This window comes from Phasianus colchicus, chromosome 27, assembly GCF_987193195.1.
Source record: "Phasianus colchicus chromosome 27, bPhaCol1.hap1.1, whole genome shotgun sequence".
NCBI lineage: Eukaryota > Metazoa > Chordata > Aves > Galliformes > Phasianidae > Phasianus > Phasianus colchicus.
In genome coordinates, this window is record NC_143462.1 from 5,184,782 (window position 1) to 5,200,542 (window position 15,761).

General features: G+C 52.7%; 2 protein-coding genes across 6 annotated transcripts in view; both read left to right on the plus strand.

Annotated features, from left to right (window-relative positions):
* The window catches only part of DPYSL2 (dihydropyrimidinase like 2), a 44,589-nt gene extending 41,665 nt beyond the window's left edge, over window positions 1-2,924 (plus strand). For all 4 annotated transcript variants that reach the window (XM_090125409.1, XM_031608074.2, XM_031608072.2 and 1 more), the window contains one exon: window positions 42-2,924. In XM_090125409.1, coding sequence (XP_089981535.1) covers window positions 42-133 — 92 coding nt within the window. In that variant the 3' untranslated portion in view covers window positions 134-2,924. The remainder of the gene's footprint in view (window positions 1-41) is intronic.
* Window positions 2,925-7,699: 4,775 nt separating this feature from the next.
* On the plus strand, window positions 7,700-14,313 carry PROM2 (prominin 2). 2 transcript variants are annotated; one of them, XM_031608052.2, is made up of 23 exons: window positions 7,700-7,931; window positions 8,133-8,182; window positions 8,292-8,494; window positions 8,659-8,779; window positions 8,918-8,981; window positions 9,059-9,148; window positions 9,253-9,452; window positions 9,525-9,599; window positions 9,674-9,737; window positions 10,315-10,474; window positions 10,721-10,873; window positions 11,165-11,288; window positions 11,717-11,808; window positions 11,896-11,980; window positions 12,095-12,241; window positions 12,325-12,396; window positions 12,471-12,563; window positions 12,648-12,701; window positions 12,983-13,063; window positions 13,193-13,261; window positions 13,356-13,445; window positions 13,573-13,679; window positions 13,777-14,313. In XM_031608052.2, the coding sequence occupies exons 1-23, from the start codon at window positions 7,715-7,717 to the stop codon at window positions 13,838-13,840; spliced, it is 2,475 nt and encodes an 824-aa protein (XP_031463912.1). In that variant the 5' UTR covers window positions 7,700-7,714; the 3' UTR covers window positions 13,841-14,313. The 2 variants fall into 2 exon arrangements, with proteins under 2 accessions (XP_031463912.1, XP_089981581.1); XM_090125455.1 differs by lacking the exons at window positions 7,700-7,931; window positions 8,133-8,182 and having other exon boundaries at window positions 8,421-8,494; window positions 13,777-13,854; window positions 14,052-14,313.
* The last annotated feature ends 1,448 nt before the right edge of the window (window positions 14,314-15,761 follow it).

Here is a 15,761-nt window from a genome sequence, read left to right on the forward strand (position 1 = left end):
GGTCTCCACGGTGAACCCAGCATCCCTCCTGTCTCCCACAGGTGCACAGATTGACGACAACATCCCACGCCGCACCACCCAGCGCATCGTGGCACCGCCGGGCGGACGTGCCAACATCACCAGCTTGGGTTAAGGACCGACCCCTTCCGCCCGCCCAGCGGACCAGGGGAGGGGATGGGGGCACCTGGAGACCCTTTTTGATTCTTTTAGAGCCTGTGATGGTTACTGCGGGCAATGGGGGGGGGGCTGAAGTAATGCGCCTCTTTCGGTCCCCTCAGATTCCCTCCTCATCTTCACCAACCCCTCTCACTTCCCTGTCAGCCCCTACACGTTTAATGAAAAAACAACCAACCCTGTTTTGACACCTCTGACATGCAAAAGGAAATGTGAAGAGGGTGTTTGAGATATGTGGCCTATGTCCCATTCAGCATCTTTCTTTTAATAAAGGAAGGATAAAGTGAATTTCCCCGGAGCTGCCTTTAAGACACAGACGAAAAGAAAAAAGAATAAATAAATTTTAAATGTAAACAAAAAGCTTTTTTTTTTTTTTTTTTTTTTCCCGATGTCAAGCAGAAGAGTAGTTCAAGGGTTATAAACTGGATGTTCTTTAGGGTTCTGTGTTCCAGCAGCATAGCTAGGAGAACACAGAGGGCTGCGAATCCCAGTCTGGCACCATTCCCCACCACCACCTCTGAGGCCACAGAATAGCTGTTTGCTGCCAAGAGGGAGAACCAGGACCCAGCACTAGGAGCTGACAGAGCACATGGCACCCTGCCATCGGGTGAGCTAGAACTGTTGGAGACTTTTGTTCTGTTGGGGTTTTTTTCCTTTTTTTTTTTTTCCTTCCTGATTCTGCTGCAAATTAGGTCCTTGAGGAGTTTTTCCTTTTTTTTTTTTTTTTTTTTAAACGTCTGTGTGTGTTTTTAATACGTTCGTCTCATCGTGTTTACAAAGCCTTATCTCAGAACTGGGCATCTCCCAGTTCTCCCTGCTCCTTCCTGAGCCTCATTCGAATTACTGACCCCACCAGTGTCACTGCCCCTTTGGTACTTTACTTTGGGTGCTCCTAGGATGCATCGTTCCAGCCAATTCTTCCCACTTACCTGCAATAGGAGCTAGCAGTGCAGGTTTGTAAGCTATGATCTTCACTTCAGCATACTAGGTCTTGAGCTGGTGAAAACACCAGGGCTGGACGCCAGCTGCAGAGCTGGGCAGAGCCTCTGAGGAGCTCTTAGCAGTTGGTTTATTTCCCACAGGTAGCAGTCAGTAAGCAGAGGGCCATAAGCAACGGGCAGTACTTTGCCTGAAAGATTTCTGTAGCAGCCACATCCCCTTTCCTGGCCATTAATGAGTGGTTATTTAAAACTCTGAGAGCTTATCTTTAGCTCTTGTTGGAAGGCTGCTCTGTTGTGTGCATGCCTGAGCATCTGTGGCAATTCCAATTAGCGTCCAGATGCCCAGCTGTTGTAACTGGGATCCTCCAAGCAGCTCGATGGGTCAACAGCAGCTGAGAATCTCTCATCCATGTGCAAATTTCAGTCTGTCATTCCTTCAGGGATCTGCCTTTCTGCAAATATTCCTGAGAAGACCCCGGCCCTGCTCGGGTATGTGCCTCAGGTTTGAGAAACCAGAGGGTAGGAGTGGTCCTCCAATTAATCATTGATCATCAGGATGATTTAAACCCAGGACTTAGAGGTCCTTTAGCCCTAGTATTGGAGGCTCGTGTTTTCAGGTTTTCAGGACGTGGAGCATAAATCTGCACTGTTAGAGTCCCACTTACGCTTCGCTGGAGGGCTTGATGGTCCCAAGGGCTTGGACTGTCTCTGAGCACAGAGAGCTTTTCTACCCACAGTTAACAAAGCATTACCTCCACTGTCTGTAGCCCTGGTGCTTGGCTATGTCTTCTGCTTTCTCTTCTGTTTGTCCTTCACCATGTGCACGGACCTCATTTTCCCTATTTGTGAGCATTTTCTTAAATGGTGTTCACAGGTTCTTGTAATGAAAAACTATATATGAGAAGGCTTTTAAGAAGCAACTACCAAATTTGTTGTGATGCAGTAGCAACGCTGGGATTGTCAAAGGATCTGGGAGCAATGTAGGTACCCAACCCCTCCCAGCACAATTCCCATAGGCCCCTTTGAACATCAAAGCTCAGACATTGCCATACTCATCCATGCCTTTTATATCTCGGTTTAACCCTTGGGTGGTTAGTTTTGCATAAGAGTTTGCACTTTGTGACGTAATCTGTGAGCGTAATATATATTGCAGCTATCTTTCACCTGTATGTTAAAACCAATCTGAACGAGTTGGGGAGAGAAAGAAAGAAATTGGGATCCGTGTCGATTCTACAAAACACACGCGGCTCTTCAGTATTCACTTAAGTCTTCCTTTTATTTTCCTTCATTGACTCATGATGACTTTTGGATTTCAATTTGTTCTTCAAAAGGGTAAAGGAAAAAAAAAAAGCAAAAAAAATCACAAAAAAAAGATTTTTTGCAGGCTGTGTAAGCATGTTTTTTTCTGTGAGAGCTCGTCTGCTTTGTGTCTGTTTACTGAATGTCATATGTAAATGCTTAAAGAAAAAAAAACATGACTTAATTAATTAACCGCAGTGACTTGAAGCTCTAAAAATAATAATAATAATTAAAAAAAAAAGTAGGATTTAATACTAGCTGGATTTAACCCTTGGATTTGTGATTGTGAACCATGAGTGGAGGAGCTGTAAGTGCTAAAGCTGATCATGTGTGTAGACAAAAAGAAGTACTGATATTTGACCATTGTCTCAATGGCAAAAAAAAAAAAAAGAAAAAAAAAAAAACAACAAAAAAACACCCAACCCCAAGTCTTGTGTTTTATTCCTGAAGAACTCTGTGTTATATTACCATGGGAACTCCTAATAAAGACAAAATGTTGTTGTTTCACTAGGTGCATCTGTGTCTCGAGGGTATGTGTTTGTGTAACTGCACACCTGGGCTGGTGCCTTCAGCAGATAAGAAGTGCCTGGGCTCTCAGCTTGCTGTAATATGGGCTGGTCGTGGTCCTGAGTAGGAGGGAGGAAGACTGCAGCAGAAATATGGCTCCTTGGAAGGTGATAGTGAAGATGCCAACAGTGTGGTTTCCTATATTATTGCTGTATCCTCAGCCATTCTATTTGAACCCTCATCACAGTGGTGGTGGAGGAGAGAGAAGCAGCCTTCAATGGAAGCTACACACAGATAATGGAATGGGGAGTGATGGGGCTGACTGGAAGAGCAGCAGTGAAGCTTCCAGTGATACTGGTTGGGTCGTGTCCAAGAGATGTGATGGAGATGGCACTGGGCAGGGATGGAGGTGGGGTTTTGCCAACTTCTGTCCACTTCATGGTGAAGGTCACCCATCCATCGGTGTGGAACAACGTGGGTTAGCATTTCATGAGAAGCACTACTTAGCAGTCACCTGCTAATGCAGCACTTGGGTTGGTGTGGGGTTCCTGACTCTTGGCAATGAGGTGTGGTTACTGGGCTTAGGCATCAGCACCCATGCAGTGCAGTGGCATAGTTCAGGTTTGCTGGGTAGCTGTATGGCATATTAGGTTATCACAGCAATAGATGCAGCCTAAAGCACTGCTGTTTGGTTAACACACATCTGTGGAACTTCCATTTGGTTTTGTTCTATCATTATTTCTTCCTCAAGACTCTGAATTGGAAGGAAGAAATGTCTCCTTCAGGAAATCAGTGCCAAGGACTCTGAACCTGTGCTAGAGCAATGCTGTGGGGGGAAAATCAACATAAGTGTATGGAACCTGAGGTCAGGAACAAGTAATCAATCTTAATTGATTAACTGACCTTAATGCACTGAGGAACAGAGCAGCCAGAAATCACAGAAGGACGTTCAGGTCAGTGGGGCTGTGCTGCTGCAGAAGAGCACAGGAATAGCTGTGTTGTCAGCCCACTAATCCAGGTAAAGCCTTATGCTGGCAGCACTGAGATCCAGCTCACAGCTCATTAGGCTGCAAGCCTGCCATTAACTGCTCTGTGTGCATATAAGGCCAAATATAGGTTTAATCTGAGCTTAGAATTGATACAGAATTAGCAGCTAAAAGCAGAAGAAAGGAAGTAGAAGTAGCACAGGATTTTCAAAACCAAAGCTATTGTGACCCGGGGCTATTTCCTATCTATCTTCCAAGTAGATACGTAGAAGAACATGTGTGATGCTCTCTGAGCCAGCAAGCTTTTCAGTAGGCAAGGTTAATGTGCACTGTTTTGCATTTTGTGATGGGTAAAAGCAGTGTTCATGCATCTTAAGATCTTCCACCCCAGGAGGAGCACGTCCTGTAGGGCGCACTGCGAAGGCCTTTGGAGCAAACTGGGGAGGCCCTGCAGTACGCTGAGCTCTGCAAGGACTCTTGGATACCCAATAATGCACCAGAGTGCCCTGTCAGGCCTCTAGGGCATCTGGAGAAGCCTCTGGGTCACCCTGGAGCACGCATTTGAGCACTGTGGGTACCCTTGGGCACCCAAGAGTACAGGCAGGGGTACAGGGAGGCCTCTGAGGTGCCCTGGAGCACACAGTGAGCCTTCTGAGGGACCCCAGGCGGCCTCAAGGGCATGCAGGAGTACCAGTAGAGTTTTCTCAGTGTGTTCCAGGGTGCCTGAGGTGCTTCCATGTGTGTCTGAGTGGCCTCCCGAGGCCCCTTGTGTGCTTTCAGGTGTCTGAGAGTACCAGCAGAGTTTGGCAGGGAATCTGAGAGGCCTCTCCTGGTGCCCAAGGGGCCACCCAGTGTCTCACTGTGTGCTCTCAGGCACCCAAGGTACCCACAGTGCTCCTTTATGTCCTCCAAAGCACCCTTGAGGCCTCCCAGGGCCACCCTTGTGTGCTCTTGGGCACCCAAATGCACCTGCAGAGCTCTAGGTCCCCCAGGGGTCTTCCTCGAGTGCCTGAGAGGTCTCCCAGGCCATCCCTGTTCAGCCTGTGCCAAACTCCATCACCACCAGTTCTACCCATTGCTGCAGGGGGCTGCAGATGTGCTGCAGGCAGCGCTGGGGAGACTCTAGGCAGATTTGGGTTTCACAGGGAGTGCACTTGGGGTCTCTAAGCAGAACTGGGGGGCACTGGGAGGTTATTGAGGGGCTACAGACAGCACTGGTGGACTCCAGGTGGTACTCAATGGCATAAGGTTTGTACTAAAGGTTCTAGACAGCACTGGCAGAACGCTAAGAGGACCCTGGGGGCTCTAAACTGTACTGGGAAGCCCCTGGGGGACAGCAGGCTGTTACTGAGGGGTTGTAGACAGGGTCAGGGTGGGCTTCTGCCCTCCATTCCTGGGCCACAGAACAGGCTCTAGCCCTAAAACCTTAGGGACCATTGGGGAGCTAGAAAGCCCTGGTGGAGGATCTATACAATAGTGGGAGGGACTGAATTTGTATTATAAGGTTCTAGACAGCCTTGGAGGATACTGGGCAGCACTGAGAAGCTGTAGGCAGTACTGGGATTGCACTGGGAGCATACTAGGATGTTCTAGATAGCACTGGAGAGCACTGGAAGGGCAATGAGGAGATACTGACAGTACTGGGGGGTGCTGGGATTGCTCTGGGGCGCTCTAAGCAGTACTGGTGGTACTGGGATTACAAGACAGACCCGAGGGAAACTGGGAGAGCACTGGGATGTTAGTGAAGGGCCGCAGACAGCACTAGGGGGCACTGGAGAGCTTTGGACAGCATTTGGGACGCAGGAAGGGCTCTATGCAGTGCTGGAAGACGCTGGGAAGGATATGGGCATCTTTAGATAGTGCTAGGGGCAGGTTAGTGGGCTGCAAATGGCACTGAGGGGGACTCCAAACAATGCTTGGGGGCAATGGATTTGCACTGTGAGGTTCTGGACAATATTGGGAGGCGCTGGGAGGTTATTGAGGGACTGCAGACAGCACCAGGGGGCACTGGAGAGCTTTGGACTGCACTTGGGGGGGGGGCTCTAGACAGCACTGGGGCACTGGGAGGACATCGGGGCTCTGGGAGGTTATTGAGGGGCTGCAGACAGTGCTGGGGGGCTTTGGACAGTATTGGGGGCCCATAGGTGACTCCGGGATGGGAAATCTTTTTATTTTTGAACAGAAAATCATCGTGGTAACAGGAAAGTGGTGGTGGTGGGCTTCTGTCCTCCATTGCTGGGCCGCAGGACAGACTCCAGCCCTAAAACCTTAGAGCCGAGGCTCTGCAGGGCTGACGCCTGGAGCAGAAGATGCCCTACAGTGACCTGGGTAGGCACATGCTGGAGTCCATTCAGACCCTGTGCCCATCTGTGAGGCAGTACAGTGCAACAAATGCATCAGTGTCCTGGGAGCTGCCACTGCCAGCCCCAGCCCTTCCCCTCTAAAACCACCTCACCCCCAAAAAAGCCTTTGTTGAGATGCAGAATTTTTGGGATGGAAAATTAAGATGTATTTGGATAGTGAGTGATTGTTCAGATAGGAAATCACTGAGATGGGATATATATTTTTTTCTCCTTATTTATTCTCATTTCTCTTATGCGATGCTTTATTGGGGAAGCTTCCCATGCCTTCCCCATGAGTTGGGGCAGGGATGGCCACCTTGGATGGGAGCAGATGGATGGATGGAGGGGGAATTTGCTCCTGTCCTGCTGTGGGCACCCATGGGAGATGCAGGGAGTGCTGGGAGGAGCCGTTCCCACGGCACAGGGAAGCGGGGGCGGCCAGGGCTGCTTTGCAGTCATATAGACGTATATAGATGCCTGGTGTGTAATTGCTCTCCCGACTCCATGCTTTTCTGGTCCTGGGAGTTTTGTCCCGGGACAGGAATCAGCCTAGCCTGTAGGTCCAGGGCAGGATTTTCCAGTCTGGTGCATCTCATTCCCAGGAGAGTTATAAAGGGGGACTGTAAGAAAGAAAGGGACAGACTTTAGCAGGATCTGTTGTCATAGGATATGGGGAGATGGTTTCTAGCTCAAAGAGGAGAGGTTTAGGCTGGATATAGGGAAGAAATTTGCAGTGAGGTTGGTGAGGAACTGAAATATGTTGCCTAGAGGGATGATGGATGCCCTATCCCTGGAGACATCCACGGTCAGACTGGAGCTCTGAGCACCTGACTGAACTGTGGGTGTCCCTGTTCATTGCAGGGAGTTGGGCCAGATGGCCTTTAAGGGTCCCTTCCAACTCCAGCCATTCTATGATTCTATGTGGAGCAGTGCACTATGCCATCTGCTCCAGAAAGTCACTGTGACCATCCCCTGCTGGGGGAAAAGCACCTTTTTTTGAAGGAGGGCGCACACTGCTTTGCACTTTGCCCCAAAGGGAAGCTCCCTCCCTTCCTGCCATCCCTGTCACTAGAGCTCAGCTCCTTCTATGGAGCAGGACATGCCCATGGGACAGCTGGGGACGAGCCTCATCCAAGCCCAGCCAAGGGGATGCTCTTTGCAGGGTGAGGAGGGATCTCTGCTGCCTGCAGGGCCGAGCATGGCGAGGGACGCAGTGCTTGCAAAACAGCTCTGGGATGGTTTGGGAAGGTTTGGGCGGCTCATCACCCCGCCTTGCACAGCCTGGCCAAGCCCAGACGCCCCAGGGAGGCTGGGGGAGCAGCCACGCAGCGTCTGGGCTCGGCGGCGGCCAACCTGTCAGGCAGGTTTCCTTGGAGCAGCCAACGAAGCCACCAGGGCCGGGCATGCCCCTCCGTGCGCTCGCAGGCTGACGGGGCCGCCTGGCTCTTTCCTCACCGCCGAAGCCATGCGGGCAGCCGGGCTGCTCCTTGCTTGGGTGCTGCTGCGTCCTGCTGGCGCCCAGCAGTGTCACCCCAGCAGCCCTGCTGGTGTCCTCCGCTTCACCGACACCCATGCTGAAATCCGAGTGCCGGCGCTGCACCGCGTGCCCAGCTCTCTTGACCCCCTCTATGGCCTCGTCCGACACTACCTGGACCTCATCCAGCAGAATCCCCTACCCACAGGTGAGTCCCCACCTGGAACGGCAACATTGCCACCATCACCACCCTTTGGAGCCCTCTACAGTACCTGGGAGTGGTTGGTGGGGTGGAAGCTGCTTTGTCCCATCACGGAAGGGGACGCTGCCCACGGAGGGATAGAGGTGCACCAGGTGGGATGTGGGAGCTGCCCTTGAGGCATTCACTATTGCCACGGTTTGTTTGCAGAGCTTCTCAGGGCAGCCCTGAACAACCCCAGCTCAGTGCGGGCATCACAGGTGAGCAGGGACATGATGACATGGAAGCCACAGCGGTGGCACCCAACCAAAAATTGGGGATATATAAAAACAAACAGAACACCCCAAACCACTCTCTGCTGTCACACAGGTGGTGCAGTACGAGCTGGGCTATGTCATTTGTGCTGCGGTGGCTCTGCTCTTCACCGTGGCTGTGCCAGTGGCAGGGCTGTGCTTCTGCTATTGCCGGAGTCGGCGGCGGTGCGGGGGCCGCCTGCGTGCCCACCGGCGTTCCCTGGCCTGCCGGCGCCGCTGCCTCCTTGTCTGCCTCTCCATCACCTCCATCATCATCCTGTGAGTGTCCTGAAGTGCCTCACCCCAAAGGGAGCATGCTGATGGGGATGGGAATAGGGTTGGGGGTGGGGATAGAGTTGAGGATGGGGATTGGGATGAGACTGAGGATGGAGATGGGGATGCTCTATGGGACCTTCCCATCACCTCCTGTTTGTTCCTGGCAGGACCAGTGCCATCTGTGCCTTGGTCACCAACCAGCGAGTGAAGGAGCAGATGGAGCCGGGGCTCGGTGCTGTGCCGGCCACGCTGCGCACACTGCGGCAGCACATTGCCAACATCCCCCAGGTGGGTGCTGGAATGACTCTGCTATGCCAGGGCAAAGCAGTTAGGGAAGCAAGTGAGATGGATGCGTTTTTAATACAACCCAGGGCTTTCTCAGCTCCCTGAGGATTCCCCTGCACAGCAGCTCCTCTCTCTTTGCAGGGCGTGCAAATGGTGGTGGACCAGTTTGAAGTGCCCCGGCAGCAGATAATCTCTGACCTGGGGGGTAAGGACTGCACAGACCCCCAGTGCACCCTGTTCTGGAATGGAACAAGGGGCTGATGGTCTTGTGGTGCCTTGCAGGGGTGAGCCGCAGCGTGGGGCTCTCCATCCACACACAGCTGAAGGCAATGACCTACGCAGCACTGGCAGACCTGCAGGACAGGGCGGGAGGTAATGTTAAGCATGATTAACCCCGGGCTGCTCCCAAAGCCTTGCTTGCAGACAGGGGTGGCCGAGTGGAGCAGCGAGAACTAGCCCTGGGCTTTTTCTTTAAGACCTACAGACCTCGCTGCACCATTTACAGATTCTCAACAAGACGGTCCGAGTGCTGACAGCGGCACGGGCTGAGCTGGAGCCAGCACTGCAGGAGCGACGGCAGCGTGTGGTCGCACTCCTGGACGATCCGCGCTGCACCTCCTGTGCCAGCGTGCTGGGCAGGGCACAGAGCCTGCAGCTGGGTGCTGACTACAGCAAGGTGGGATGGAGTGCTGGTCACCCCCCACCCCTTTGACTCCCAAGGCTCATGGGATGCTTTTCTCACTCCAAGGTGCCCTCAGTGGAGAAGGTGTTGAAGACGTTGGCTGGTCTGCCCCGAAGTGACTTTGCGGAGATGATTCGGCAGGTGGGTGGAGAGGGGTGGCTCAGCACCCATGGTGTCTCCAACTCTGCCACTCACACTCCCTCTTCTCCTCACAGGGCAATGGTACTTTCAATTCTATCCCAGAGCTGGCTGTGGAGAGGATGGCGCAAGTGATCCAGGGTGAGCAGAACCCCCATGAGTAGGAGGGGTGCCCTCTGTGGGGCAAATCCTGATTCAGATATGGGGTGGGACACAGGGACCCCCTCCAATTTAATCTTAGAATCATAGAATCATTACGGTTGGAAGAGACCTCTAAGGTCATCTAGTCCAACCCCAGCCTGCCCCGCCATGCCCACTGACCATGTCCCTCATAACCACATCTCCATGGCTCTTGATCATTTCCTGGGACGATGACTCCACCACCTCCCTGGGCAGCCTGTGCCGGTGCCCAACTACTCCTTCTGGGAAGAAATTGTTCCTAATATCCAACCCGAATGTCTGTTAGTGCAAGTTGAGGCAATCATCTCTCATCCTCTCGCTGTTACCTGGGAGCAGAGGCCAATCCCACCTCACTACAACCTCTTTTCAGGGAGTTGCAGGGAGCCATAAGGTTTTCCTTGAGCCTCTTCTTCTGCAGACTGGACAGTCCCACTTCTCTCAGCCGCTCCCCATAAGACTTGTGCTCCAGACCCTTCACAGCTTTGTTGCCCTTCTATGGACACACTCCAGGGTTTCAGTATCTCTCTTCATCCTGCAGAGCTGAGGGAGGAGATGGCCCGAGTGTCAGAGAAGGTGCAGACCATAGCCGATGGCTTCCCCCTCCCTGACTACACCCGGCACGTCAACAAAGCCCTGCTGAAGGCAGAGGACAGGAGCCAGCCTTTCCTCCGGGAGGTGGAGCGCTTCGAGTGGTACAGGTGATCCAAATGGCTGCAGGGGTGCAAAGGAGGTGGGTGCTGACCCTCTCCAAGCCTCATGTGGCTCTTTATCTCAAGCTCATGTCCTGCTGCAACTTAAAATCGTAGAATCATTAAGGTTGAAAAAGACCAGTGAGATCATCCAGTACAATCGTCAACCCATCCCCACCATGCCCATAGAATCGCAGAACCATTAAGGCTGGAAAAGATCATCAAATGCAACCATCAACCTGTTACTTCCCCCAGGTGGGTTGCAGGCACAGCGCTGTGCTCCATCGTCCTCCTCATTGTCACCTGCAATGTGGCTGGGATGGCTCTGGGTGCCTATGGACTGTCCAAGCGGGAGGACCCAAGCGACTACGAGTGCCGAGGAGAAGCCGGTGCCAAGTTTCTCATGATGTAAGCATTACTCCCAGGGGTCTGTGGCCACTTCATGCACCCAAAAAAAAAAAAAAAAAAAAAAAAGGCAAAAAGCAAAGGCAGGAACCAGGAGCCAGCTGAACTGAAAGGCTTTTGTAGATACCGCCTGCGCCGGAGGGTTTGGGAGAAGCTGCTCCTCCCTGGAAGCCAGCAGCTCCCGCACCCAGCCGGCGTGCCTGGGCGCAGGAGGGAGCCGCAGGGCCAGGCAGGTCACCGCAAGCCTGCTCAGGTCTGCAAAGCTGCCTTTGGCACCTCCTCTCCTTCTTTCAGCGGCGTGGGCCTGGGTTTCCTGTTCTCCTGGCTCCTCATCCTCATGGTTTTCACCACCTTCTTGGTTGGGGGCAACGTCCAGACGTTGGTTTGCAGGAATTGGGTCAACCAGGAGATTTACAAGGTGGGTGGACATCGTGTCGCTTCATACATCTCTGCATGCGTTCACCAAGACGCCCACAAATGCTCTGCCTCCTGTCCCTGAACCCAGTAAGGTTGGAAAAGATCATCTACTCCGACTGTCAACCTACCACCAATATTGCCCACTAAACCACGTCCCTCGGTGCCACATCTCCATGGTTCTGGAGCACTTCCAGGGATGGTGACTCCACCATCTCCCTGAGCAGCCTGTGCCAGTGCCTGAACACGCTTTCAGAGAAGTTTTTCCTAATGTCCAACCTGAAAGCCCTATCCTAGACCAAAAAATTAAGATTACAATTGGATCACTGGATTCGCCAGAACATACATGTGAGGGCAGATCACCCCCAAAAAAACATGTCTAGGAATGCATGCAGCTCACCCTGCCCCTCTCTTTCTGACTGTTTTGTTCAGTTTATTGACACCCCTGGGAACCTCCCTCCATCCATGAACCTCACCCAGCAGCTCAACCTCAGGAAGGACTCCAACCTTACTGCTGCGTACAGGTGGGTGCTGGCAGGAGCCCTCCCCTGCCCCGCATTGGAGGGAGGAGTGCTAATTGGGGTGATACTGACTGCCCCTTCACCTTGCAGGGAGTGCAAGAGTGGCGCGGGGCTGTGGGAGGTGCTGCAGCTGGAGAAGTCCTACGACCTGGATGAGCACCTCAAAAGTCCGAAGGTGAGGGCTGCCTTCAAGCAGAGCTTCTGGAAGCAACGCAGGGATGCAAGAGCTTTACTGGGGTTACTGGGATGGAGGTGCCAGGCTCAGAGCATCCCTATCTCATCCCTGCAGTACACGGCCAACTTCCAAAAACGCCTGGGTGACTTCACGGCACAGCTGGGGGATGTGCGGCTGCTCCGCAGTGAGGGCAGGAACGACCTGGAGACCTTTGCCCGCAGCGGTGTGGATGAGGTGGACTATGGGAGCTTCCAGGAGGAGGTGAGGGGATGCTGGCAGTTCCCCGTGACAGTCGACTTTCCGAGGCTGGATTTCAAGCAGCCGATGACTCTGTTTTCCTCTAGATGAAGATCCCTGTGGTGCAGACCAGCCTCCCTGCTCTGGCTCGGAGCCTGGAGGGGCTGCAGAAGATGCAGGTGAGTGGCATGGCAGACAGCAGCAGCTGCCCATGTGCCCACGGGGCTGCCCTCACCCCGCCGTCCCCCTGCAGAGGAATGGCACAGTGGCAGGACGGCTGGCTGCCGAGGCCAAGGCTCTGTGGCAGATGCAGAACTCCACGGTGCAAACTCAGGAGGCGCTGGTGGTGAGTTCACACCTACAAGGCAGCTCGTGTCCCTGTGGAGGGAGAAAAGGGATTTTGCAGCTTTCTCACCTCCCTGTCCTATAGGTGAAGCTGGGGGAAAGTGTCCGGTTCCTTTCACGCTTGGCACCACACCTTCAGGTACCAAAAATATACATGGGGCCCTATGTGTACAGCATCCCAAAAGTGAGTCATAGGATGATGGAGACCCAGGAATGATGCCAGCCCATGAGCATCAGTCCCATCCCTGGCAGAGATGCCTCACTGTGTTTAATTGAGCCTCTACCCTGCCAGGAGGTTTTTTTCTCCCTACCCCAGAGCAATCAGGCCAAATTAGAAATTTCATCCTGGGGCACCCATCCCACCAGGCTCAGTGTTGCTGAGTGCCCTGAGGGTTCTCTGTACTTCCTGCACTTCTCTAGGAGCGAGTGAAGACCACATTGGCCACCATTGCATCAGTGGAAGCCCGGTTGCCTGTGCAAGCCCAGCAGATCCTCCGGCAGGTGAGACAGGGGCGGAAAAATACCCCACAGCCAGAGAATAAAAGCAGTAAAGGAATCAAGGAAGGGGCAATTGGAACCTCAAGTCCTCTTTCCAAGCTCAGCCTCCATGCCACTTTCCTTCCACCCCAGGAGATCGGCTGCTTCACAAGGAAGGAGCTGCGCTACTTTGCACAGTACCTGCACTGGGTCGGACAGACGGTGGGTGCTCACAGTTGTCAGAGTGGAGGCAGCAAACTGCATCCTCCTGAGCTGGGTGGGATTTTAAGCTTGGACTCCCCACTTCTTGTTCCAGCTGAGGGAGGATGTGGCTTCGTGCCAGCCTCTTGCCACAGCCCTTGACAACGGGAGGGTGATCCTGTGTGACCGCATTGCTGACCCCTGGGTAAGGACCCCACTGCTGCACCCCACACTGGGACCAGCAACCACAAGGCTCCCTGAGCCCCTCTGGACCTTTGGTTCTGCCTCTCCCTGCACAGCCCTGCAGGGACACATGTGCTCTCTCCTTGCAGAATGCCTTCTGGTTCAGCCTGGGGTGCTGCACCTTCTTCCTCATCCCCAACATTATCTTTGCCATCAGGCTCACCAAGCATTTCCGCCCCATCCGCAACCGGCTCATGTAAGAAGCAAGCTTGGGGTGGGCGAGTTCCAGTGCAGAGTGGGCAGATGTGTGCTCCTCCTTGGCTATCTGATGTTTTCTCCTTCTCTCTCCACAGCTCTACAGGCTCAGAGGAGACCTGTCCCTTCCACATCCCTCGCGTCACGGCGCTGAAGCTCTAGGTCAGGCTCTGCAGGTATGGTGGAGGCTGAGACCTGGGCTGCTTGCTGCATGCCCTATGTTTCTGCCTATCAAACTCATATCCGAGCATTGTAGAGCTTCCTCCTCCTCAGCCATCCTTTCTGAGTGTGAGGCACATCCGAATGTTGTAGGACTCCAGGTCCCTCCAACAACCCAACGTCTATGGGGTCTGCCCATCTTTCTTGACTACAGGGATACCCGTGTCCATGCGCTGTAGGGCTCCGGGTCCTTGCAGCATCTCTTCCTCAGTGTCTGAGTACCATCAGGGACCTCCCTGGAGCCTGGCTGACCAGGGACCTCAGGCAGCGTCCCTGCAGCTCCCGCTGACTGCTGGCTCTCCCGCTGCACATGCAGACCCCTCTGCGACGCATGCCGGCTCCCTCTCGCCCACTGCAGCCCTCCTGCAGCAGCGCCCTGCAATGCTTCTCCTCTCCTGGGATGGAGCACATTAAACCTTCCTGAGCCAAACCTACCACTGCCTGCTTATTTTTGTGATTCTGCCAGGAAATGCTCAGGTGTGGGGGCTGCAGCCTTTCAGAGGAGCATAGCCAGCTCTCAGTCCCCTCTGCTTCAAGGTCACTCTGGAGAGGTCACAAGAATCAGGGCTGGAAGGGGGGCAGGGCCTCCCCCATGCAGTGGGGGCAAGGCCACTGATCTTGAGACCCTCAGCATCTTTGTTCTTGGGACCCTCAACACCTCGAGTCTTGGCAATACCTTAGGTTTGGGGACCTTGAACACCTTGGGTTGTGAGATTCTGAACACCTTGGGTCTTGGGACCCCGAACATTTCGGATCATCAAACCATCAGCAGGTTGGGTCTTGGGATCCTCCAGCTTGGGCCCTCAAAGCACTGGTGATATTCATCATTTATGATTATTAATTATTATTTCCCGGCCCTGACAGGTACTCCTGGCACTCACTAAGCAGACTGATGAAAAAAACTTCCAGCAGGCTGGGGACTAGAAAACCCCCTTGCTCAAGGGCTGAAAGATGGGACCCAAGCAAGCCCACCTCTTAAACATAATTAGAGATTAGTCCAGGGAGGAGCAAAAAATGCAGGCTAAGCCTTCTTTTCTTTCATGGTAAGGGGCTCTTATGATAGGAACCATCCTGTGCTTCAGGTTTTGGTTCAGAAGATGCTCACCTGTAAAGAAACACAGCCAGAACTTTGATGTCCAATCTATGGCACTGGTGGCTTTGTGGCAGGAAGCGCCTGCATCGCTGCAGAATCTTTCATCCTCCTCAAAGCACTTTGTCCCTACCAGCAAGTTATTTCTTACAAAATCTATCAAGCAGTTGACACATCTGTGCTTTCCAAACGAGTGAGGATTTCCCTGTGTTTCCCCAGCTGAAATTCTCTCTGATACCCAACAGAGAAATGCCTCATTTTATGCATTATTAAAGGACGATTGCTACCCAAAGCCAGCAGCAGCGCATAAAAAGCCCATGTTATGCATTATTTAGGTTATTGCTGCCCGAAGCCAGCTGGTTCTATGCGCCATTTACCTGCAGGGGTCAGCATTGCAATGGGTTTTTGAAAAGGGCAAAAGTGCAAGGTAACAACTACGAAAATAATTGTTTAACTGACCTGTTGATTAAAGAAGAACAATACAGGTGTGCCGACAATGGAGCCTAATTCAATTAGCTCCTCTTCCCAGAGTTATTTCTTAAAGCCTAATCACAGTACACGAAGTGCTGCACGGATGAGTAATGAAGCAAAGGAATACAGTGCTGTAAATACGTGTGGTTAGCACTACCGTAGCTCTGCTCCCTGCCTGGGAGCTACACGGATTGAAAACGTGAGTGGTTGCATCTCTGGGTTAATAATAAATTACCAATGAATATTCCAGAAATTGCCCTAATCCAATTAGATTCGAGTTTTTCTTTATTTTTATGGGGGAAA